General features: G+C 36.2%; 1 protein-coding gene across 1 annotated transcript; it reads right to left on the bottom strand.

The window, feature by feature from the left end:
* Window positions 1–864: 864 nt before the first annotated feature.
* On the bottom strand, window positions 865–27,104 carry LOC121368126 (B-cell CLL/lymphoma 7 protein family member A-like). Its single transcript, XM_041492700.1, has 7 exons — window positions 26,926–27,104; window positions 14,585–14,643; window positions 13,982–14,004; window positions 12,788–12,875; window positions 5,142–5,294; window positions 4,270–4,329; window positions 865–3,461 (listed from the first exon to the last, which is right to left on the bottom strand). The coding sequence occupies exons 1-7, from the start codon at window positions 27,015–27,017 to the stop codon at window positions 3,379–3,381; spliced, it is 558 nt and encodes a 185-aa protein (XP_041348634.1). The 5' UTR covers window positions 27,018–27,104; the 3' UTR covers window positions 865–3,378.
* Window positions 27,105–27,313: the final 209 nt, after the last annotated feature.

Raw genomic sequence — 27,313 nt, 5'->3', positions numbered from 1 at the left:
ACCACACCGATAATGAGAGAAAACCCACTGCCACCATGCAATGAGCTACTCTTTCAGATTAGCAGCAAGGGATTTTTTTATATGAATCATCCCAGTCTTTGTTACATCAGCTGGATCGAGAAATAACCCAATGGGGATTGATGATCGACTGCATTTCAAGCAAGCATTTCACCAGTGGGTTTTGTCCCACCCGTGTTATAAAGTAAACAGGCGAGATTTAAGTACTTTTTATGTGGTGTATTTTTATTTTATTTTACCAAATTATCTGCAAAACTTCATAAATTCAGTTGTTTTCCAACAAAATATTTCATTATATGACATTATTACCATATTAAAATATGGAACGTAACACTTCAATGTCACATGACAACAACATCAATTGGTACACTACAACCGTACAGGAACGTCAACTAAACAAGTTGAGCAATTTATTTTTATCATGTTTACGACCCTCGTGAAATAATTTTTATTGTCACTTGCTAAAGTGAAAATTATTTTCCTTTGGGACATAAACATTATACTAAATGGAAGCTTGTTTAATATCCTATAATTATTTACCAAATTAAAATTAAATTTTCCAATTGTTTTTAAACTTTGCAACTGGCTAACAATATTGCAATGGTGAAGTATCCGAAATGATGGGTTATTGGTTTTGTCAAATGACAAAGTTCTGACACAATATGATGTGTACAGTGAAACTTCTTAATACTGGACACCCATGGGAACAAGTAAAAAGTCTGGTATATAGGATTATCTGGTTTAAAGAGGTCCTGAAAAAGTATTTTTTTCTTAGTGAAATCTGTTTTACTGTGGTCTTCTTTTGAGGGCGTTTCACTGAAAATCCCAAACGACAACATACGTGTACACATTTTTATGTATTTATTTTCAGGTATATTTTTTACACATACAATTTAACATACACACACATGATCATACACATTTAAAAATTGGAAATCTCACAATGAATAAGAACTCATCACTGCTAACATTTTTGTTTCTGAAAAATATTGGCACGTAATACCAGCCTTAGTGTTTGTTCATTGTTCATAATGCAGTCATTTTACTCCGTTTATTTATATCTGTGTTCACCTCCGTCAGCTATCTGAACTGTCTAGGACTTGGGTTAATGGTCTGCAATAGCCTTAATCCTCCCCAACGATCTGTTAAAACTGTTACGAGTCTTAAAAACAATGGTTCGACTCCTGTGCCACCATTTTGGGGATTTTATTTACATTTGTATTATATTGTTTTGTGCTGGGGTATCGTTAATGGCTGTATTACACCAAATAAAATCACATAGGCAACTAAGTTAACGTTTGTGTTTAAAAACACTATATGCAACATATCAACCAAGCTGACCCATACACATCAGTACTACAAACCCTACCTCAGTATTAACTGAAGAAAGTGGTACTTTCATGGTTCATTTTCGATATAACCAAATGTTTTTACAACATGCCCCTAGCACAATTTTTTTTTTTTTACAGGTATCCCATATGTTTCAAGCACAACACTACTTGACAGTGGTACTCTATGAAATAAAACTGCATGCTGCCTTTTTTGTCCACATTTATCACCAACAGCAGGTATTAGCTGCCCTATTAAAAGTTAGGTGCACCTCAAACTTTGACCCAGCCGGAAGTTATTTAGTTTAGTACTACCTAATCATTCATTTATGCCAGACAAAACATTTCAAATTTATTCCCTTTCATTGAACATGATTTATTTCCATAGTCAAACATCCGAGATTGTAGGATCATTCACACATTAATATACTTGTTCATTTGGGTTACTAAAAAGTTGTGTGCGTGTGTGTTTTACATTATTGTCAATGTCAATGAAAAAAAAATTAACCTATGACGGCAGCATGTTTTATTCCTTTAAAAAGAAGAAATAATCACTTTCCCATTTTTTAAAGACATCTGTGCAATTAGATCTATAGCAATTTCACGTAAAAAAAAGTTCCTAACACTACTGCCGTACTCTACAAATATATACAGCCCAGTGTAGAAAGTTACAACCTCTCACTGTATGTGTAACTTGTATTTACCATTTCACAATTAGACCAAAAAAAACATAAAATTAAAAAATTAAAAATTTTGGTACAGTATAAATGTAAATACCAAAATAATTTACATGTTGCATACACAATTGTGTACAACATCTATAAAATAATCATTCAAGGATTTCTAGTGGTCATGGCAAAGATGATAATCATCCAGAATTCCAGATTTCCATGCTACTCTAAAAATGTTTTCTTATAATCTTCCTAATTTTTAAGACCCGGCATAGTTTTCCAGATTTATTTTGGTCCTATGTTGTTTATTAGTCATGGAAAAATTTAAGTCATATAGACCATGTTCTTTTTCAGCTTTTGATTTTACTTATCGTTATGCAAAAACACTCGGTGTTGGCCAGTCTTGATTTTACAAACAGCTGTTAAAATCATCTTCATGCAGGAATGTGTTTTTAGGGGTGGGGGGTTGAGGACTGAAACCCCTCCAATATTTTTATTTTTATTTATATACTGTATTTTCCAGGGGACATAACCCCAATTAACAAATGTCCTGCACACATGCCCAACATGTATATAAATAATAAAATAACATGATTTATCACGACTTATGAAAACTGCAATGATAATAGATCCAGGTACACCCACATTAACGGGTTGTTACAGAGTCGACTTTTCATTCAAACAAAATGTTTATTTCATCCCACATTCATGCACATAAATTACAAACTGCGACACCATAGGCATATTAGAAGGGGTATTCTTTAATACAGGGGTTGGGATAGTAAAATGTTTACTGAATTAGTTCAGGAAATGAAGCTTCACCAACAGCATTGCTCAGTGACCATTATGAAAATGGTTAAACTATTTGCCTCATTCCTAAGTTTTCGACATCCCACACCCACCATCTAATATACCAGGAAACATTTTGCTTTAAAAATTTTGATTAGCGACAGTTGGTGATCAGTCGAAAATTGAATAGCAACTACTATTTAAGATTTTAGAAGTGTGTAGCAATCTCTGAACATTGTGTAGCAAATCACGATGTGATACGGAACACAATGTTCCCTGTATACCTGTGTTACATTGTCAATGATTGTAAATAATCCACGTCTTTTGGCGCAAACTGAAACATTTGTTGTGACAACGAACCAGTGATTGTACTAAGTGATTTGTGACATGTTCAGCGAATTATATAACATGATGATAAAAAAAATGAGAGTGCATCTTATTTGATATAAAAACACAGACAACTGTTCATTTTAAAATAATGCCACTGAGGTATTAAAGTGTTTCAATATGAATCAATACTGGCTGCACCACAAGCACTGTGATGAAAGTGAGGAGCTACGTCATCACTATCTTCAACTAGACCCCGAGGAGTCTTCTTTGTGTTTCTTTGCCGAGGGTTCGTCTGTCTCGGGTTCCAAGACGGGAGGCTCGGAATCTGAAACAAAATTAAAGATAATGAATAAGTTTATTTGAATTACTGATCATTTCACAGCATGTTTCACACATAAATACATTACAATGCATATACATAAATACACGTCTAGTTAATTAACATTAACGTTAAAAGTGAATATAAAATTGAAATGATAAATGTTAAATTAAGAATGTATCCTATTTTGTCTGACTATTTGAGCCTTAATTATAAATTTACTTAAGTACCGTGTATATTTAAAGGGTTTAACAGGCAAGAATAAACAATTCGAAAAAATCATAACAATTAACCATTAAATGCTTATCTTTTTTATTTCAATACTTACGACAATAAACACTGGAGCCAGTATTTCACAGAAATAGAAAATAAGGGAGAAAATGTGCTCCTATATATATATATATATATACTTGACACAAGCTGATAACGACTAGTAATATGAACATTTCCGTTTATTTAGAGTCACGTTTTGTTAAGATTCTTCAGTATCACACCTATCATAAACTGTCAACCCACTATCACAAAAATAACGGATGCCAAGATAAAAGACAGGAATTATAGGCTTTCATTAGCTGCCAATATATTTCAATGTACAAGAATGTTAACAATGATGAAAATCATTACCCATTCAAAACACACTATTAGACATCTAATTTTAATAATATATGGTCATGTGCATGTATGTGTTATTGTAGGTGTCAAAAATATACTTGAAAACAAATGTCTTACATAGCATAAAAACAGGACAATCAATTAGTCTGGTGTGATGTAAACTTTAGTCCCTACAGCAATCATCTGTTAAGTATTTTCTTACCATTTGTGTCTTCTCCAGTTTTTAACAAACTTTCCTTTTCATCTCTCATCATTCTCATGGCTAAACAAAAATTGGAACGAGTTATTATTATTTATGTTTTAGAGTTTTCAGTTTCAATAATAATAATAATAATAAAAAAAGTTATATTTAATGCAATTTCAAGGGTAAATCTGATATTGTATTTTTATGAAGTGAGATTTTCGTGGCAATTGTTTTATGGTAAGCAGGAATATTCCTAACCTTAAATGGTTTCTTCTTTTCTATTTTGTGAAAGGAAAGGAAAGGAAATGGTTTAATTAAAGATGCATTCAACACATTTTATTTATGGTTATATGGCGTCAGACATAGGGTTAAGGACCACACAGATATTTCATGGGCTACTCTTTTCGATTAGCAGCAAAGGATCTTTTATATGCACAGACAGGGTAGTACATACCACGGCCTTTGATATACCAGTCGTGGTGCACTGGCTGGAACGGGAAATAACCCAATGGGCCCAATGACGAGGATGGATCCCACACAGACCGCGCATCGAGCGAGCACTGTACCACTGGGCTACGTCCCACCCTCTTCTGAGGTGGGAGGTGGGTAAAAACAAGAATCAGACCACCACAACATATGGTCTTTTCTAGCTAAAACCTTTTCATAATTTCTGTCCTAATGCCACCCTCATCCATGGTGTGTACAATAATCTTAAGCTAATAAAATTATGGGGTAAAATACACCACGTAAATACAGTCTTATTGTGAAAATCCTGAAGATACTGGCTTCACACGTTTTGGTAACATGTATATTCGGCTTTAAAAAAATTGTAATGCCTGGAGAAAAGTAGTTTAATTTATTTTGCATGTCACTGAGAAAGTCGCACTCACCATCTCTGAGATCGGATGTATTCTCACCACCGTCGTTACTGTCTTGGGAGAACTCGGGAACTGAATTGTCGGGAAACGACATGTTGGAATCTTCATTTAGATTCTCACTGCCGTTACTAGACTGCCTCGTACTGTCGTCGCCATACAGGGACGCTACAACAAATTAATTTAGTCAATACACCATATACATCTATTTATTACTGAAGTGTTGATAATATCTAAGCTAAATTGTGGTCAAGCAAAAGTTAAAATTATAGTAGAAATATTTCCATACGGCCAACCCTAAAGAACTGTAGTACTAAAACGAAATGGTGACAAGAATTTAATGTTGCACCAGGATAGTTGACAACTGTACATGATCCATTGACAGCCAGGATTCTGGAGCATATTAAATGTGTACTTATGTTGGTGTTATTTCTACGAATGGAACTCCTGAACCTAAAAGAAATTACAGACAATCTTTATACAGTGAATCCTGTCAAAACTGGAAACACATGGGACCACAAGTTAAAAGTTAAAGTTTATTTTGTTTAACAACACCACTAGAGCACATTGATTTATTAATCATCGGCTATTGGATGTTAAACATATGGCTATTGGATGTTAAACATATAGTCTTACAGAGGAAAACCTGCTACATTTTTCATTAGTAGCAAAGGATCTTTTATATGCACCATCCAACACAGGATAGCACATACCACAGCCTTTGATATACCAGTCATGGTGCACTGGCTGGGACGAGAGATAGCCCAATGGGCCCACTGACAGAGATCGATCCTAGACCAACCATGCATCAAGCAAGCACTTTACGACTGGTCCATGTCCCACCCGACCCCCTAAAAGAAATAACAGACAATCATTATACTGTGAAAATCGTCTAAACTGGAAACACATGGGACCACAAGAGTCTGATTTTTGAGGGGTTTCACTGTAATAAAATTTGAAAGATACTTATTAATAACAACACAAACAAGATCATATTTTTTTCTGAATTCTTTTTCTCTTTTATTTTTGTGTGTGGTCTTTGAACAATTAATGCTCAATAAACATGAAGTACCAAAACAGTCATGTTGTCATATGTGATTGTGCTAACTGAGAAATGAACTAATTCTCACTGCTATTGCTGGATCAAGGACATGCCTTCTAACTGTAATGACTCCATCAAAAAGTTAATTATTAAAAGATGAATAGGATGCTATTCCTTTAAAGGATGGCCCGATGAAAAAGAACAAAAATATTTCAACAAATAAGCAACCTCAAGAAGCACATATAAATAAAACAGTTATCACAAGAGAGAAATGCAAATTGTAGAAATGCATAAATGACAAGCATCTATTATAAATATTCATTGCTTATAGTAATAATGTGACAGCACAAATTAAAATACTAAGAGGTAAACTCTGTACCAGTGACTTACATCCCACCCTGGGAATCCATTGTTTTAGTTTCGTGTATAATACATATAATATATAGCCTGTTGAATATAAAAGAAATCACAGACAATCCTATTAATTAAATTTGAAACATATTAATAATACCCGGTAACACAAAAGGTCCATATTTTATTTGGAATAATTTGTTTGGTTCATCAAGAAAGTAACAAACTTGCATTGCCAGGGCTTGACCAATGAGATGATGTTCAACTGTATTGAATGTTATGAAAATTAAATTATTTATATTTAAACTTAATATTTTGTGTACAATTATAAAAAACAAAAACAAACCGATATGTAAACATTGTCTGCTCAAAATATAGAAGTCAGAAATTTTTTAACAAGAATAAAAGTATGTACACTGAGTTGGGTTTTTTTAACGTGGCCAAGCAAACCAGTAAAACTAGAGATGATTTTAAATCTGAATGATGTTAGTATTTGAATAAAATCATTTTGCATCTCCAGTGGCGGATCCATTTCGGGGGCCCTAATGACATGAGGAGAAATGCCATGGGAACTTTTGGGGAGGTTTGGAGGGGGATGAAAATGAATATATAATAAAATTATAACTGTCTCAAAATCTCCCTATAAATACAATAAAGAGGGTACATGACTCTTCCGTGTTCAGAACAATGGAACATATTTGGTTTGAAGATTACTAATGCATTAAATTGTAATTGTGATTAAAAAAAGAAAATTTAATTTTTAAGAACTGTACCATTTATAAAATATGGATATGAAGTCAAATTATGTTAATACGAGGTGCAATCAAAAAGTTGCAAGACTGTTCCTGTTGCGAACGAACGGAATGCGACATGGCCATGCACATGCAGCAAGAGCGAGCAGTGACTTTCGTTATTCAGTATGTCACGTGATGTCACAACGTGTACTTGCTTATTTGCGATTTCACTATGGACCTGAAACTTGACCAGAGAGCAAACATCAAATTCTGTGTCAAACTCGGTAAATCAGCAACGGAGACCATCAAAATGCTTAAGCAAGCCTACAGCAACAAAGCAATGAGCCGGGCGAGGTGTTTTGAGTGGCATTCTCGCTTCACTGGAGGATGACTAGAGGTCAGGGTGACCCTCCATGAGCACAACCCCCGAAAGTGTTGAAGAAATTAATGAATTGTGTGTCAGGAGTTCTACTGTAACATTCTGAGGCATCTCAGGGAGGACATTCAGCGCAAACGACCTCAACTGTGGCGCGATGGCAATTGGGTGCTCCATCATGACAACGCGCCCCCTCAGAGAGTGTTGAAAACACGCAAGTTTTTCGCCCGGACCAAGATGATCGTCGCTTCTCACCCCTCCTACTCACCAGATTTGGCTCCCTGCGACTTCTTTCTCTTCCCCAAGATGAAGTTTAATAATCGCCGTTTTGACACTGTGGAGGCGATCCAGCGCAAATCGCAGCTGGTTATTGATTCGCTTAAAGAACATGACTTCCAGGGGGCGTTCCCAGCGTGACAGAAGTACTGAGAGCAGTGTATCGCTGCACAAGGTGGCTACTTCGAAGGGGATGGCGGCCAAAATTAGATCGGGCATGGTTTTTGCTGTTTTAGAGGCATAGTGTCGGAACATTTTGATCGTATATATGACGTTTATGTTGTAAGAAGCCAAATTGCTGGTGCAGAACTTAATATAAATGTGCAACAGAACCATATATATTTGGTGCAAAATGTCAAAGACCAAAGATCTTTATATCAAAACACAAATGGAATTCTTGAGCTACGAGGTTACATCCACTTGTAATAACCTTTCAGACTTCCTGGACTCCAGTGACACAGATAAAAAAAAAAAGAGAAAAAGAATGCAAAACTAGCAAGCTGAACAAGCAAAGCTAAGTAACACTACCAAAGTTGAGATTTCTTTATTCATTAAATTTTTTATTATTTTCACAAAAGCATTGAAATATAAAATATAAAAATGGTAGATGGGATTACTCCATCAGTATCAATGTATTATATCATAATTTTGACTTGCATGCACAAAAAGAGATGTTCCGAAATGAAATTAATTGTAATTAGAAGTGTTATTGGAGTTATATTTTTTATTTTTTAAATGAAACTTTGATAATGCAAGCTTAAAGTGTTACCCTGAATATCAAAATAAAGATTCCAAGCAAAGAAGAACAACTGCCTATGATGTGATACACTCGAAAATAAAAAATGAACAACATGCAGAAAATCGGATCAAACGAGGAGAATTAATCTTACAACTTGTTACAGTTCAGATGAGCATTCTATTACTGGGTGCAATCCTCACACCCCACACACACCCCACACACACTGCATACAGGTGCCTTTGTCATGTCTAACATGGCATGAGAAATATCTTAATTTCATTTCATTTATTACCGTGCTTATATCCAATTAAGGTTCAAGCATGCTGTTCTGGGCACACACCTCAGCTATCTGTCCAGGACAGTGGGTTAGTTGTTAGTTGGTTAGTGGTTAGTGAGAGTAGAGGGTGTAGTAGTGGCCTTACACCTACCCACTGAGTCGTTAGAACTCGCTCAGGGTGGGAGCCAGTACTGGGCTGTGAACCCTGTACCTACCAGCCTTATGTCCGATGGCTTAATCCACGACGCTACCTTAATTAATCTGAATTAAACTAAGTGCATTCAACAAAAAACACTTTCTAAAAGGGGAGACAACTTGTCAGTTTTAAAGTACTGCTTATCACATAAAAAAAAATCAACAAAAAAAATCACGAGCATAAACTTTATGAATTTTATGAACTTTATAAATTGACATTTTTTGCCCATCTTTTGAGAAATATTCAGGGTAGCAGCCCCACCCACCCTCCACAAAATGTTTTAAAAAAAGAAAACAAAAGACAGCATGAAAAAGCAAACCTAAGTTAGATTGACGGCAAGCGACAGAAAGAGAGCTTGGAGTCAAGTGTGTTCCGTTCATTTCCTTGGCTCCTCTATTTACAGCAGGGCCACCATTTATAGTGGCTCCTGCAGGCTTGGCAGTGCTAGGGACAGGTACCGGAGTCGACGGGGAATGGACATCTGAGCCAAACAGAAACAGCAGACAAGAGTTACATGTAGCTCAGAGCAGAAGACAATGTTAAACTGCATTTGTTACCGCCAACTGAGAAATCTCTCAAAACTAAAATATACATGTTATAACAAACATAGGCTACTTGAAGGATGAGTGTGGTAATACAGGGTTCATATGATTCTGTTTCAACAAAATTCCATGACTTTCTCGAATCTTAAAGACATTTTTTATGAATTTTTAGAAGTTTTATTTGATGGATTATTTTTTTTGCATTCATCAACATAATCTAATAAAGTTGGAACTTATTGACATGAACAGCCAATACCTTTGTATGTTATTTTAAATTACAAAAAAAAGAAGAAGATCAACCAATTTACTTTTTCATGACCTACCTAAAAATTCCATGACTTTCAACCTTTACTGACATTTGCAAATTCCATGACTTTCAACCTTTACTGACATTTACCACATTTCATGACTTTCCACAATTTCCATGATCCATATGAACCCTGTAATTGCTTTGACTTCATAGTTATGTTCTAAACTTCAGAATATACAAGTAAAAGCAAATTAAAATAAATAAATCGAGAGTTTGCATCTTGAAAAATACACATGTATCAGGGGTGGGGGAAAATAAAATTGTCAATCGGTCCCGCTTGATGTCATCATTAACGGAGGGGGGGGGGGGAGGGAAAAAAAAAAAAAGGAATAAAAAAAATAATCTTTTTTTTATCACATCAGTAAAAAAAAAACCCCACCACAAATTGTATATATTTTACATAATGGAATAAATAATATAAAAAAGGAATAAAAGTTATGAATTTAAATCCCATATATGTATAAAAAGTACGAATATTCAGTACTGTGTCCTGAAAATTAATAAAAGATCGCACCGTTGAAGCGTTTGACAGCCTGAGCTAGCACATGTTTAGACAAAGAGATTAATAACGTCATCACTGATTGGACGAAATTTTACCTCTACTGGCTCTTGAGATAACCAGTACAAATAGATGTTCTGCTTACTCCCACTTGTTGACAAAAAAGTGGAAACCTTTTGTTAATTTTAAACTCTTTTATAATTATTGGATAGACTACATTGAACAGTCAACAATAAATACATTTATAGATTATTTCAGTATATTTTATGCTATTTCAAGCAGTTTGTATTGCATAAAAGTCTCTTGCTTCAGACTGGGACACTCGACCCGACCAAGCTCCGTACATAGGTGTTGACAGATGTTGATTGTAACCAGTTGCAAACTCTGGGTCCTTTGTTTTAATTGGAGTGTAATACCTTGATGGCTCTCTCACCAATAATGGTGTTATTGTTAACGTCTGTTTAATCTCTTGACCGGCTCAGCAACTTTGACAAAATTAATGTCTAGCCTAGTGGCTGTGGATTGACACTACTGTAGGTCCGACTTCAGTGACTGACGATATATACTTAGGCAGACTTCAAAATCACAGACGTCTTGCCACTAGCCATACTGACCACTATTTATTTATTATTTTAAATCATGCATGAGATACCGATGTCTGGGCAGACCTGTCTACTTGACGGATAAGAATTTGTTCCAATAATAGAAATGGACAGGTGCTTCGGGCCGACAAGAATGACAAAAGTGGGACCGGCAAACACACGTTTTAAAAAAATAATTTCGGTCTCAGAGATCGATAATCGGTCCCAGACCGGGAGAAAAGGGCTTTTCCCCACCCCTGACATGTATATATAATAAAACACTAAATAATATAAAATATGACAGGCATGCTCTAATTAAAGAATGCTACAAGCAGAAGAAAACTAATTTACATACAGAAAGCAATACTACTTAAAAATATACATATTATGCTGTTTAACCACTAGATAAAATAAGTGCACAGAGAGTTATGAAACTATAAACGTAGCTGTTATTATTATTAAACATACAATCAGATACAGATTAGTTTAATTAGTGCTAGTTCATGTCTAGGTCTATGAGTATAGTGACACTGTATGCACATCTTTTTGCATACAAGACAATGCATGCCACTTGCTGGTCAGGGGTGAAAACTCGAACAATAAGGCAGGGTTACTGCCAGAGAATGAAACAGGTATGACACCATATCCAAATTTTTTTGCAGAGTTTTTTTTTTTTTTTTAAGTTAACTTTTTTATAAAATTAATGACTCTTTTATCATTACAGTATAATTTTCTTAACCCTAACCCTAAACCTAACCCATTTTCTTTCTGTGGGACAGCAGGTGCATGCAGCACACACATTGTTAATATTCAATTCCATAGCACCATACCAAAAAATTTCTTTCAGGCAGAAATCCTGTAAGGTTGCATTCCAATTTAAAATGGTGCTTTTATAACACATGGGTTGTAACACACATGTGTGTGTTAACAATTTCAAGACATATGACTGGCTGCTCCTAGGTGATGACCAGGTCACCAGTGCCAAGCATCCAATGAAAAACAACACAGTGGAAATATGTACAACTTTTAGTCAAAAAAGATGTTAAAATTTTGCTTAAAACATGTTTTTTGAACATATGTAAGAAATAGAATAATACATTTGTGTCCGTTAAGATACCATTTATCTCACAACTCGTTTAAAAATGTATCAAACTCGCTTTTGCTCGTTAGCTACATTTTAAAACAACTTGTTGTGAGATAAATGGTATCTAACAGCCACTCATGTATTATTCTCTCTTTTTAAAAAAAATTCTAGGCATCACTTACATTTATGAACTTATGTATTGGTACTGTTATTAATGAAGGGCACTTATGTCTCATTGTTCTACTCCTTCAAAACATTTATACTTTTTTAACAATCTTCACTAAAAAAAAAAGCGAGTGAACACTCACACTCCCATCCACACTTGCCTGAAAAGTTTTAGCAGAGTGGCAAACTGATCGCTTTCCAATTACATTTTAAATAACTTTTATAATTTTGAAATTTTATTACATTGCTTGGTCAGCACCATTTCAGAAGAGAGATCTTCAGCTCGTCTTGAATCTGCCCATGATGAAGACAGGATATACGGTAGGTGGCCACTGGATCAGTTTTAACGATGTTTATATAGCGCCGTATATGGTTAGTTAAATAAGCTCCCCTTATATTTGACTATAAGCCGTTAGTTTTATATATAAATACAGTCTTGATTATGCTCTTCATAAATTTTCCAGTTTAAGTGTACACATAAAAACTCACCATTAGAGCTCTCCTTATTATTCTCTTTGTCATTCTGTGCAGTCTTGCCTCCTTTGTTGTTAAACAGCTTTTTACGGCTTTGGTGATTCTATTTAATATAAATCAAAGATGAATATAGGGCCTACATAGTGTTAAGCAAATTTCTCTACGACAGCTACATGTATAATAACTTCTACTTTTATTTAATTATTACTAGAAGCAATGTTAACATTACACTTATAAAATTATAAATAATAGTGAGAAAATAAAAACATATTGGGAAAGATCTGAATACCAGTTACTCAAAAGCATTGCTTCAATTGTATTTACCACATTTATTTTTACTGTTTAATTTATCTATGTACATCTTGTGGCATCTACACACATTTATAAATGTTAAATCTTTTTTAACCTGAATTAAGTCTCATACTGAATATGAATGTTTTAAGCCATATTTTAACAATTTACCATGAAATCATATTCATATACTGGTATAAAAATATCAAAAAGAAGCTAATAATATATTTTGTATCCAATTAAAAAAAATTAAAACATTAACAACTGTTTAATTAGGCTCCTAGTAAGATAAGCCATGCTAAACACATATCTAAAAATATTTTCTTTCAGACCTGTAAAATGTAAAGTTATAGAAACTAGTACACTATCTAAAATGTTTTATTTAACACGTCACTAGAACACACTGATTAATTATCGCTACTGGATGTCAAACATTTGGCGTCTCTGACATTTAGTTTTCAAAGGAAACTCACTACATTTTTTATTAGCAGCAAGGGATCTCTTATATGCACTTTCCAACAAACAGAACAGCACACACCATGACCTTTGATATACCATTACTGTATGGGAGGGAAAATCACTCAATAGTTCAAGCAAGAAGGTTCGATCCTGAGACCCAAGCACCTCAGGTCAGAAGTCTACTGACTGACTAGGCTGAATATCACTGCTAATCCTGTTCGAGTACACAAAGCCAGTGTATCAGGCACGGATCCACAATTTTTTAATAGAGGGGGCCCAAAACCCATTATAGTTTTGAAAATAGAATTTAAAGGTCCTTGACAGGTGGGCGGGACAACTTGGCATTTTTTGTGTATTCTTTAATATATATTGTTTCACCAAAAGTAGGGGGGGCCCAGGGCCCCTTGCACCCCCGCTTGAATCCGTGCCTGTGTATTGTAAAATAAACATCATACTTACGCCAGGAGAATCTGGATTGGAAACTGAAAAAGAAGACTATGGACAATTAACAAAAAGAAAAATCTAACTTCCGTAAAGAATCTAAAATAATTACTTAAATTCCTCATTTAACAATTAAACATTAATTATTTCTCTGAAACAAGAATGAATGAATGAATGAATGAATGAATGAATGTTTAACGACACCCCAGCACAAAAATACACATCGGCTATTTGGTGTCAAATGGTTAAAGCCAAAAAATAATTGACTATGTTCAAAAAAGATTAATGGAATCCATATTCAACAATATTACATTGTGTATGTAATAAATAAATTTGATCCGACAATTGTTGGAAAATTACCTACACATTAAGATTCACATTAAAAAAAAACATTTGTGAAACCAATTGCTTTGTTTGCTCATAATGTAACCTATTTTTCATTCACACATCATTTACATGGATGTAATGAGTTATGGAAAAAGGAATTAGTTGGGGTTTTTGTGGTTTACACAAATGTTCAGTTCTAAGGCCTGTTTATCCACTGAAAACTGCCCAGGAGGAAGTGTTAACAAACAGGTCAGATGCGATGCGCAGATATACAGATCTTCATTATGTACTCACCAGGAACCCATTTAAAAATCCTCATAGATGTGTCTCCGATATTCACCCATTTCTTCTCCCTGAAACAACACAGCAAACATATTTTACATCATATCTAACCCAAACTCAAGGTTATGCAGAAACAGAGTAGCTATAGCATCCATTTGTCTGTCGGGCTAAAAAAAAAAAAAAAAAACATTCCAGAATGCAAGATGCAAATTATAATGTTACAGACAAAATACACTATGCCTCGGTATTTGCAATTTAAATATCTGTTTGCTCAAGTTAGCACCGAAAGCTTCCAGCATTCTGAGAATACTGCCAAAGTAATTTATATGTTCCTACCAGGCCCAACAAATGTCCATATGTCCTAGGTTCATGGGATAAATCACTATGAAAGTCAAACTTGATCTTATAGGGACATTCCTGAGTTTGCTGCAATTTTATTTAAAGATGTTATCGACTAACAGACTTTTTGATGACTGTAATTACATATCAAATATATTTTTTTACATAAAGTATTAGTGGCTGTATATTAAACGTGTTTCTGATCGTTCTAATAATTGTACTAGGTTAAATTTCATTTTATTTCCTAAAAAAGATTTTTTTTGGTATGTACGAAATTATTTGAAGACAAAATCCAGTTTGGGCTTCTTACAAATATTAAGACAACCAGAAACACATTCAATATACAGACACTGACATTCTAAACAAGAAAATATATTTAATATATAAGTTTAATCGTAGAAATATTTTATTAGTTGGAAACATCTTACAATACAGCAAACTCGGGAATGTCCCTTTAACAGTTCATGAAAAAACATATATATATACAAAATTTCAGCTTAATATCTTGAGGCATTGTAAAAAAAAAAGTCCAGAAAACTATATGTGGGACTGACCGACAGACAGACTGACATGGAGACTGTTGTTCAAGAGATGGATAAAACAATAAGTCTTGATAAGAAAGTGACATTAAAAGCAGCACATACAAGTTCAAAAGAGGTAATGGATTTGGCGTATCAAAACATTTACACAAGCTGAGCCACTGAAGGTTCTCGGTAGGTTCACCGTGACAGAAAATCCATTAATTTTTTTTATACATAATTGCCTTGAAGCCAATGTAATATATTTCTGGCTAATAACAAGTGTCAGATTTTAATAAGAAGTGATATGATGAATTTAGCGCAGCAGTACAGTGCTTGCTTAAGATGTACTGTCTGTTTTGTGTTAAACAAGTCTAGAGCACACTGATTTATTACTCAAATGCTATTGGATGTTAAACAGCACTGTACATAACACAGCCTTTGATATACCTGTTGTGGGATACTGGTTGGTGCAAGAAAACCCCCGATCAATGAATAGGTCCACCATAGGGGATTTGATCCCTCAACCCAAACACGTCAGATGAGCACAGGTGCAATGAGTCATGGATTGATCTCTTTCTGTAAACACAGGGCTTTAAATTATGGTAGTCCCACTCCCATGGCTAGTGATATTCAATGCTGGGCTAGTAAATAACTACCATTGTCATGCCTGATGGCTAGTGAATTTGTTTGGGGTCAAATGCTACATTTAAGTCTATTTTGTTTAATGTGAATATCCTTCCCCTTCCTCCCCTCAAATCCAAGGGTTTTTAAGCTCTTAGTCTCTAGCTCCTTCTTTAGGTGATATAATAAACTGACGATCAAAAGAAAGTATACCAATTATTTTTTCAAAGTATTAAAAACAACACAAAACACAAGTTGATGCTATAAATGTTATATTTTAAAAGTATGATAAGTATACTCAATAAAACCCATACAGTGATAATATCACAGTGCACAACAGCACTAGAGGTGAAATGTGCGATTTCATAAAGGACCACTCATCATGAAGGTGAATAAATTTGACCACAAAGAACATGTTTCAATAGCGTGTATGTCCACTATGTGCAAGTATGCAAGCATGGACCCGATGTCGGACAGATTTCCATCAATGACAATAAGGTCTGTCCGCTGTTGGCCACAGATACCGCCCCAAACCATCACAGATCCACCACCAAATGGTTCAGTCTCCTGAACACAGCACGGAGCTGTTCTCTCTCCTGTATGTCTGTATATCAGAGTCCTGTCATCAGCTCTGAATAACTGGAACCTGCTCTCATCAGAAAAGAGTACACGTTGCCAGTTCTGATGTTGCCAACGTTGAAACTGATGTGCCCAACGTAAACGTCGATGTTGCCTCGTCAATGTCATCCCTCTGAATGGTCGATAGGCCCTGATACCATGCTGTTGTAGTCAACGACTGATGACATGTCCAAGGCCAGTTGCTGCAGATGATGTCATAGTGAGGAATCTGTTATGTAAGTGTAAGATGCGGAGATGGCGATCCTCGTTGGCTGTTGTGATGCAGGGTCTTCCACTTCATGATCTGTCTGCAGTCCTGCCAGTCACCCTGTAACATTGTATCAACCTGGTGATCGTCAATTTTGTGCAATTCAGGATTCTTGCCACATGGGCATAACTCGCACCCAACTGCACCATACCAATAGCTCTCTCTCTCTTTCTTCAGCAGTTAACCGTGCCATGTTCTCTGGTGTTTTACTGTTGACTGATGCATGTTCTAAGCAATGGCACCCTTTTTTACACCCGTATGTGCACGAGTACCATGTTTCTCATGCAGTATAAATTTGATGAATAAACTCATTTTGCACATGCGGCATCACCCAAATACAGCAATGTGCGACTATTCATCATTGATTGCATTATAACGAACAATACTGGAACCTATCTAACCATACTGGAACCTATCTAACCTTCCATGAACATGTATTGTGTTTATTTATCATAAAAATAATTGGTATACTTTCTTTTGATCGTCAGTTTATATCAAATTATTCCTATTAGTAAAATTGTATTTACTTGAAGTAGGGCTAGTGAATTATTAACCACTGCTAGTAAAAACATTTAATCACTGATCCCATGGCCAGTGGATTTTTATAACAATTCCAGAAGCCCTGGTGAACCACTATGTTCATTTCATTCCAACAAATGCTCCACGACTGTTATATCAAAGTCAAAACCTATCCATGTTTATGCTGCCATGTCTCCAGGGTGATGGTAAGTGTAGTCTTTGGTTGGCAGCAATTTTCTTCTCTCATTGCAGTGATGACACAATTACTACATGTTATGCTATGTTATTCTAGGATACATTTAAACATATTTATACGGCCTTTACAAACATTTCATATATGTTTTTGCCAAGGACTTAATTGATGCTTGCTTAAATATTCCACAGCTTATTAAAACAGATTTGTGTTGTACATATGACATTTTCAATTTTCCATTTCTAATAACAGTCTAGTAGGGAACATTTTGTTCAGTATCACATCGCGATTCATTACGCAAGTTTCAGAGATCACTACACAATTTTAAAATTTATTAAACAGTAGTTGGTAATCAATTTTTAATTGACAAGAATTATCTCTAATCAAGATTTTACAAACAACATGTTCCCTGTCTAATATGAATATGTATATATATATATATATATATATATATATATATATATATATACTAGCAGGCATTAATAACGCAATTTCCTTTTGTCAAAATAATATACGTTCCGGTTGGACTTCGTTGACGCTATTCGTCAATGTACATGGTACAGTGGTACACATTATTTCAGCAGCATGTAAAGGTCGACTTCCGGCCTGTTCCCAACATAAGGGGAACAACGCTAAAAACGCATTATCCGGTAAATCGCGCACACGCAACCACTTGGCGAAATAACACTTTGCACGTGCATTTCCTGATACCCGGGCACACTCAGAGTATCTCACTCCTACACGATGCCTCGGTTGAACAACGCCGATCGGAATCAAGCCATTGGCTTGTTGAATGCCGGAAACTCGCAATTGCGGGTAGCACAACGGTTCCACGTGCACCCATCAACCATTAATCGGCTCCTCAACCGATATCAGACGACAGGGACCATCAATGACCGCCGTCGTTCGGGCACACCACGCGTAACAACCAATAGACAGGACCGGAACATACGGTTGCGGCACCTGCGCAATCGGTTTTTGACAGCCGCAAGCACTGCCAGGACTGAAGTGGGAACCAGGGGACGACTCATCAGCGCCCGAACTGTCCGGAGACGTCTTGCCGCAGCACGACTGCATTGCCACCGACCCTACCGTGGCCGTATCCTCCTGCACAGACATCGTCAAGCAAGACTCTTATGGGCCAGGAATGGTGGGCATTTGCGACCCAGGAGATGGCGAGATGTCATCTTCTCGGATGAATCGAGATTTAACGTGAGTGTCACGGACAGACGTCGTTGCATTTACCGCCGTCGTGGAGAACGTGTCGCGCAGGCCTGTGTTCTGGAGAGGGACCGCTACGGGGGCGGCGGAGTCATGGTTTGGGGCGCCATCAATGCTGACTTCCGGTCCGAACTCGTGATGGTACAGGGAAACCTTAATGCGCAACACTATGTCGACAACATCCTGCGGCCGGTCCTCCTCCCATTGATGAGACGGCATGGCGGAAACAGGCTCGTCTTCCAGCAAGACAACGCTCGGCCGCACACTGCCAGGCGTACACAGGCATTTCTTCGTGCCCACCATGTCACTGTGTTGGACTGGCCAGCAGTTTCCCCGGACATGAACACAATAGAGCACATGTGGGACGAGCTGGGACGTCGTGTTCAAAACCAACCGAATCCACCACAGAACTTCGCTGAGCTGCAGCAGGCATTGCAGCATCACTGGGCAGCCATCCCACGATGTGTGGTGAGGCGCCTGTGCATGTCCATGCCTAGGAGGCTGCAGGCGTGCATCGCAGCGCATGGAGGTCACACGAAATACTGACCCCCATGACGTTGACATCGCCAGAGACGTTATGCGCGATTCACTGTTGGCGGCTGACAGTGCCAGTCAGATGGGCCAGTGGTTGGTCTCACTGGTGGTATCAGTTTCATTTTTGTGGGATCTCGCATAATAAAATAAACCATGATCATTTCCGAGATTGCGTTTTTATTGCCGCCTAGTATATATATATATATATATATATATATATATATATATATAATAAGAAAATGTCACATGTTCATCACAAAACCTTTTAAATCAGCTATAAAATAAACAAGCAAATAAAAAACATATATTAGTAATCCTATTTACAAGCTGACCTTTTTCATGTGCAAAGCACCAAATGTAAAATATGCACCAAACAGTATTCTCACATTTGTATGTTATCAGGTTAGACAGTACTGCATTCTGATTCTAATTACACACACCAGTGGAAGAATTGAGTTGAACCATATATAGTTGCTATACAAAGGCTTACATGTATACAAAAATCTATGGAATTAGATTAGATTAGATTATGTCTTGCCTATCATAATCGTATTCATGTTTTTGAGAGTTGCATCCTAAGATGTTCATCATAATTTCTGTTAAAAACAAATTATTAAGAAAAGAAAAAAAGTGTTCAAATGTAACGCAGGGCTTCTAGAAATTTTACAAAATCCACTAGCCATGGGATCAGTGATTTTAAACATTTACTAGCCACAAGTAGAAATTCACTGGCTCTACTTTACTTTTACTAATAGTAATAATCAGTTTTATTACACACCAGTGTAAGACATTGCTCATGTCATAACAATCACTCAATATCTAACTAGTGTAATATCAGCGTAACGTGAGCGTGACATAGATCACTTGCTGACCCAATTCATAGAAAAATAACGTGTAGTAGGTATCGACGTCTGCTTACTTCTGTGTTGCGGCTTGTTTGCAGTTGGTTTGTAATAAATAAAATACTAAACTAGCTTGCCTGTCATACCATTTTTACAAAACTCGTGAACAGTGTTCACTCATTTCATAAAAATGGTATGAGAGGCAAGCTCGTTTAGTATTCTACATATGTTACCTAAAGAGAGAAAGAAAGAAATGTTTTATTTAACGACGCACTCAACACATTTTATTTACGGTTATATGGCATTAGACATATGGTTAAGGACTACACAGATTTGGAGAGGAAACCCGCTGTCACCACATAGGCTACTCTTTTATGACAGGCAGCAAGGGATCTTTTATTTGCGCTTCCCACAGGCAGGATAGCACAAACCATGGCCTTTGTTGAACCAGTTATGGATCACTGGTCGGTGCAAGTGGTTTACACCTACCCATTGAGCCTCACTCAGGGTTTGGAGTCGGTATCTGAATTAAAAATCCCATGCCTCGACTGGGCCTAAAGAGAGAGACAGCAATTAAAAACACTAAGATTGGAGGGTGGGGTTGTGGGCAGGATATTCCTATTTACAACATGCAGTATTTGACAACTTGTGGGCTGGGACGTAGCTCAGTGGTAAAGCGCTTGCTTGATGTGCTGTTGGTCTAGGATTGATCCCCGTCGGTGGGTCCATTGGGCTATTTCTCATTCCAGCAAGTGCACCACGACTGGTATATCAAAGGCCATGGTATGTGCTATCCTGTCTCTTGGATGATGCATATAAAAGATCCCTTGCTACTAATGGAAAAATGTAGCCTTTTTTGCTGAGACTGTCAAAATTACCAAATCTTTGACATCCAATAGCTGATGATTAATAAATCAATGTTCTCTAGTGGTGTCGTTAAACAAAACAAATGTTTTGACAACCTGTTTTTCACTAGCTGTCGGGCATGGCAATAGTAGTTATTTACTAGCCCAACATTGAATATCACTAGCCATGGGAATGGGCTATCATAATCTAGAAGCCCTGCATTGTGAGTCATAGGTACAGCTATGTAAATCAGTGATGTTATTAAAAAAGAAATAGCAGGTAAAAATTAAATTATAGGCAATTTAATATCAATGTCTCGTGAAGAAGCTTATAAATACCAAAGTCTAAAAATAATGCTATTTCATTTGTTATCTTACAGTAAACACATTTATTAACATCATACATCTGCTAATATTAACCAATCAGGGATAAGTTTTCAAACACATATCAAAATGCACAAATTATATAAAAATACCAACAATGTTCGGACTCAGGTACAGGGGTCGAAATGGCCTGTGACCAGGTCGCCAAATGCGACCAAAATTCCTGTTTGGGCAACTTAAATATTTAAAAAATAATGGTGTTAGTCGCCCAAATAATATTATTTGGGTGATCTTCTTTCTCTAATATATAAGCTACTATTAATAATTATATGACATATATTTATTCCACATTAAAATCTTGCTTGTGAGTCGTAAAATTGAAACGTATTGGCTTAACGTAATTTGCCAACATTCATTTATCAAAACATTGATGTTGTAGACCGAATGCAGTCATTCCAATCCAGTTCATAACCATTTGGAACATCTCAGCCAAATATGCGATCAAATCCGAACATTCATGGTGTTCTGATTTGTGGGTTGTTGTTTTTTTAATCTCATTTGAATTGGCCATTTAATTTGGTTTCTATTGAACTGACTAATGGAATGAATTGTTACTATTTTCAATGTAAAATCACGATCATGATGTCCTCTGCTGGATGAAATTTTCTTAAAAGAACAGCAATATGCAAAGGAAAAAAGCAAGCATACCAAAGAATTTGAATTTGTTTTTCAGTTCTGTCTAGTGCAAATAAAGTTAGGTTATGTTAGGATAAGGAGAATCTTACCCCCACTCCGTGTGTATCTATTTCTTACAAATACTTATATTAAACACTGAACATGTGAACAATACTTCGCTAACACGTAAACAATAATTATGTAGCCCAGCTGGTTGACATTTTATTATTTTGAGTTGGTGATGTAAACAAAAAAACTATTAAGTGCAAACATTTTGTAAAATTATAAAAAATAAGTAAATAATTTGCTCAAGTCAGTGTTTTCTTTTAATTTTACATTTCAATATCAAGTATGTTGGTACCTTTGCTATCTAGAAATGGTTCTTCAAATCAATATTATTTTATTGAAGCACATTTCATATGCTTACTTAAATATTTTGCTTAAAACCAGAAATATGAATATTTTGTGTTTGGGCTACCTAAAGCAAATTTGGGCCACTGAAAATGAAATTTTAGTGGCCCAGATATTTGTTTTTAGGCCACCATATATTTTGGCAAGTTTTGAGCCCTGCAGGTACCTAGCAGGGCTTTAGATTACACCAAAGTTGAGGCAATAAAAGGCGTGCCCAAAATAAGAAGAAACATGCTGACTTCAAAACCAGTCATATGTTAAAGGGACAGACACTAGTTTTTAAACATTACAGCATATTTTCACTATTTTCAAATTAGAGCCATTTATGATTACTGAAATAAAACATTACATATATTTTATTCTTTAGCTTATCCATTTCCGTAGAACCGAAGTGTTTCTGGTTATCCTGGTGTTTGTAATACCAAGAAATGCATTTTTCATATTGGTAAAAACGCATGTGCTTCTAAGAAATAGCGATTATTGATTTGAGTTCAAGTGCGAGTGCGAATAATTTTAACATGCTCATATACCACTAGAGTTTCGAGCATGTCCGTCCCAGGGCCTGTCTCTGGATAGCCAGTGACTTGCTCCGGGACAGATTGAGTTAAAGTCTATTTTTAAGGATATTTCCCAGTTTCAATGTCACAGACTCTTCTTTCACTCTATTGTAACTTTATGCAAATGAGTTACAGGTCTGTAAATTAACTACACTTGGTGTCCATTTTTTTACAGGTTAAAACTAGGGTCTGTGTCTTTAAGCTGTAATTATATTAAAATAACCTGAAATGCATTTCTGAATATTAACAACTGTTTACCAGCTATTATTAACATTACTGCACTAAAAAGACTTCAGTGTCCTTAGAAGAAGTTGTGAGAAGATAGTGAGATCTAAAGCCATGAGCATGAATTATTTGTAATTCTATACCCGGCAAACATTTATGAAATAGGTGGTGAAAAAGTAAGTCACAGCGATAAACATCCTTCCTAATATATGTAGGCCTGTGTAGGCATGTGTGCAGGGGGGACGGTTTTGAGAGTTGAATCCCTCCCTCTGCTCAAGTAAAAAAAAAAAAAAAAATATTTCAGGTGTGCATTTCTCCAGGGTTCATACAGGTTTGACAAAATAAAATTCAAGAATTTTCATGGACTTTTTCAAGTACTTAAATTAATTTTTCAAGGACAAAAAACATGTTTTAAATAAATTTACCTAGTAATAAAAAGTAGACTGTCATTGCACATATAATTATACACTGCTTCAAGCCTTGTTAATTTAACAAGGAAGTCCTTCTGAATACAGGGGGGTAAGTACATTTATTGACGATATTTAACAATCAAACAATGGTGTCTTCCGATGATGCACAATGACCACATGTCTGCATGTGCAAATACTTTGACCCAATTTGAATATTTAATTTCCGTGGATAGCCGAAGCACATATTAGGCGGGAATGACAAAGAAGTTTTGGATTGACGCGTAAATAAACCTACAGAAGTGATTCAATTTGTTTACTAAAGCTAGGAAAGGCATGTTTCCTATTTTTTCAGGAGGGGAAAATAAAATTCAAGGACTTTTCACCAAACTATGATTTTTCAAGATTTTCAAGGCCTTGAAAATACATTAACAAAATTCAAGTACTTTCAAGCACATGTGCGAACCCTGTGTCTCGCCCCCCCCCCCCCCCCCATATAAGCTTTACTTACCTCAATCTAGAAACCCACCCTTCCTGCTAAAATCCCTGCAGACGCACCTGATATGCCCAAAATAATCAAGTACAAACAAATAAATTAAGTACAAACATGCTGACCTCAAAACATTTCACTTCAAAACCAGTGTTAAAGGGACACACCCTAGTTACGGCTAGTTGTTAACCATTACGGCGTTGTTTTTCGCTATTAAACCCATTTTTTCACAAATAAAATTGCACTTTACTTACATTTTATTATTTATAATACACATTTCCATTCACCTGAAGTGCTTTTTGGTAATCCTGGTAATCCTGATGTTTGTAAAACCACAAAATGCATTTTTTGTATTTCTTAAAATGCTGCGCACACTCGAGAAAATACCGTTAAGCAAGCGAGGTCCAATCTATTTTTAGAGGGAATCTTCCTGTGTAAACGTCCAGTGTTTGAGATTAAAAATTTTGGCCAGTATCCCAGTTAGATACTAACATTTCAAAATCTGGTATCCCACCTGAGAATTTAGTATTATATGGTATCCTGGTGGGATACTGGGTTCTTGAAGTCTGGTATCCAAAATTAAATTCTGGTATCCCTGGGATATCAGGATACTGTTAATCTCGAACACTGATGTCACAGACGTTGGTATACCACGTGACCGTTATCATTTTGGTTCGGTTTGTTTTCTTGTGCACGGTTCGCACAATCAACATCCAATTTGTTGTCGTTTGCTTGTTGTTCATTTGTGAGATATTTCTTCACAGTTCGTGAAAATTTTCAGTAACAATAAAGTTCAGACAAGTAAGTGTCTCAATACAAAACTTTACAAACCCTTAAAACCAATAATTTTTGCTAAGTCTTATGATATCTGGAGAGGGGATACAACCAGGACAGAACAGTTGGAACATGTCCAGGAGAGGTGAAAGGAATGCACCCCAAGTCTGTGAAATTTGTCGTGACGTAGGCATTGTTGTGCTTCGAGCGACATCTACCGGTGACATCAGAATACTAACTTTCGAAATTATTTCAAGCAATTGGGACATGGGGATTCCCATGGTATTTATCGATATAAAACCTGCTTTTTCACTCCATTTGATAAAAACGTGATCTAAGTGTGTTACAGGTTTGTAAATTAACCAAATTATAATTTATTTTCGCTGGATGGAACTAGGGTGTGTGGCTTTAAATGTTAAATTTTAATTAGATTAAACCATTTTGAAGTGTATTTCTGGATATCTACAGCTCTTCAGCAGCTGTTAGTAACATCACTGCTCAAAAAGACCTCAAGCTGCACTTAGAACTCACAGCAAAACCTGTTTTAAAATTAGTGAGATCTAATTTCCAAAGCCTTGCCTGCAAATGCAAAACTTCAATGCTTAGCTAATAGCAAAAGTTGACCATTTTTAAAATTTATTTTCAAGGAAATACTTTACATAACTGAAAACTGGCTATGTCAAAACTCTTTCCAGGGTGAGCCCTAACAATGGATAACATTAAATAAATTGAAGACTGTTCCACTAGTTACAGGGGGTGGGGTGGGCAGGAAATGTTTTTAAAAATATACTTATCACTCACAAAAGAAAACTGTAAATAAATAAGTATGGTGTGTGTGTGTGTGTGTGTGTTGGGGGTGGGGGTGTGAATAAAACAGATCCACCAGGCATTAAAATAACAATTGTGGTTCCTTCTGCATACCCTATGATTAATTTTGGAACAGCCCTGGTGTAAATACTGAAGCAACCAGAACATACACATTTTTAAAAATTTATTTCTTACACATTTGTCTTGTTTAACAACAACACTAGAGTGCATTGCTTAATTCAACATTGTCTACTGGTGATTCTAACATACATGTATATTAACAAAACAAAAGTGTATGTACAGTTCACCTTCAACAGCAAGGGTTTTGTATATGGGCTTTGCCACAGATCTACAGGACAGCACATACCATGACCTATGATATACCAATCATGAGGCATTGGTTGGGAAATGAAAAAAGAATCAGAGAATGGGCCCACTAAGGGTGTTCGATCTTATTATGATGGAAGCAACACATGAAAGCACTCTAACCCCCCCCCCCCCCCCCCCCCCCCCCCCCCCCCCCCCCCATTCCTGTCTCGAGTCAGGCCCTGATCATATCTGAGGTAGGACTCAGGATGGGCGTGTTCGAAACATTAGTGGTATATGAGCGCCTACCTACCCCTACAAAATAATATGAATAATACACTTTTAACAGTGTACATTTTTTAACAATTTAGTTTTACAAGGTAAAGAGTTATAATAACATCTCACTTATACTATTAAATAATTAATAATAAAAATTATACTATTTCAAAAGACCAAGTGTCTAATTAATATGGATATGTTAGACACAAATAACCTTAGTTTAAGATGTGTAATTAAAAATTTAATTATTCCTTTTTCCTCTCCACCCGGTATTGAAACACCTACGGCCTCGATCCCATTTATCTGTGTATTGCTAGCCCGAGAAGACGCCACCGCCAAAGCACTGCGCGAGACCAACAATACCCATTACAAACTATCGCTAGAATGAAACACCACTGAAACCGTAAACAAAGCCACGTGCTACTATACTCACCTTTTTTTTTTACTGTAAGTCCGTAACATGTTTCCCCGGGGGTAGATGGCAGTAGATATGATAGGAAAACGCCCCGATGAAAACAAAGAGACGACCCCATCGGGTCGATATCGTAACCGAGAGAGAAAGAGAGAAACAACTCACCATTTTCTGACTTTGTCGATGGCATTTATAACCCGTTTGATGTCCTCCTTCGCTCTGCTTCTGGTTTCTGCACGGACTGAGCGCGAGAGCATATCTTAGACTAGAGTACAGTTGATGCAATCAAGCAGGCCCGAGTTTTACCCAGTTGATAATCGAAGTTCAGCTGGCGATGAGATGGCGTCGGCGATCAGACAAGTATGACGTATTGGGAGCGTTCAGAGCAAGGCGGGCAGACAACTCTGCATCATCTTTAGCGTCAAGCTGGTCATTTGATGTTGTATTACAATGTTAAAGTTTAGAGTAATACAAAATTATGATGAAAATGAATTATATATGAGTGAATGACTGGGTGATTTACCATTTGAACTGACAGTAACGTTTTAAACAA

The sequence above is a fragment of the Gigantopelta aegis genome, chromosome 3, assembly GCF_016097555.1.
Source record: "Gigantopelta aegis isolate Gae_Host chromosome 3, Gae_host_genome, whole genome shotgun sequence".
Lineage (NCBI taxonomy): Eukaryota > Metazoa > Mollusca > Gastropoda > Neomphalida > Peltospiridae > Gigantopelta > Gigantopelta aegis.
Note: the sequence above shows the minus strand (reverse complement) of the source record. Positions and strands in the feature narration are given on the sequence as shown.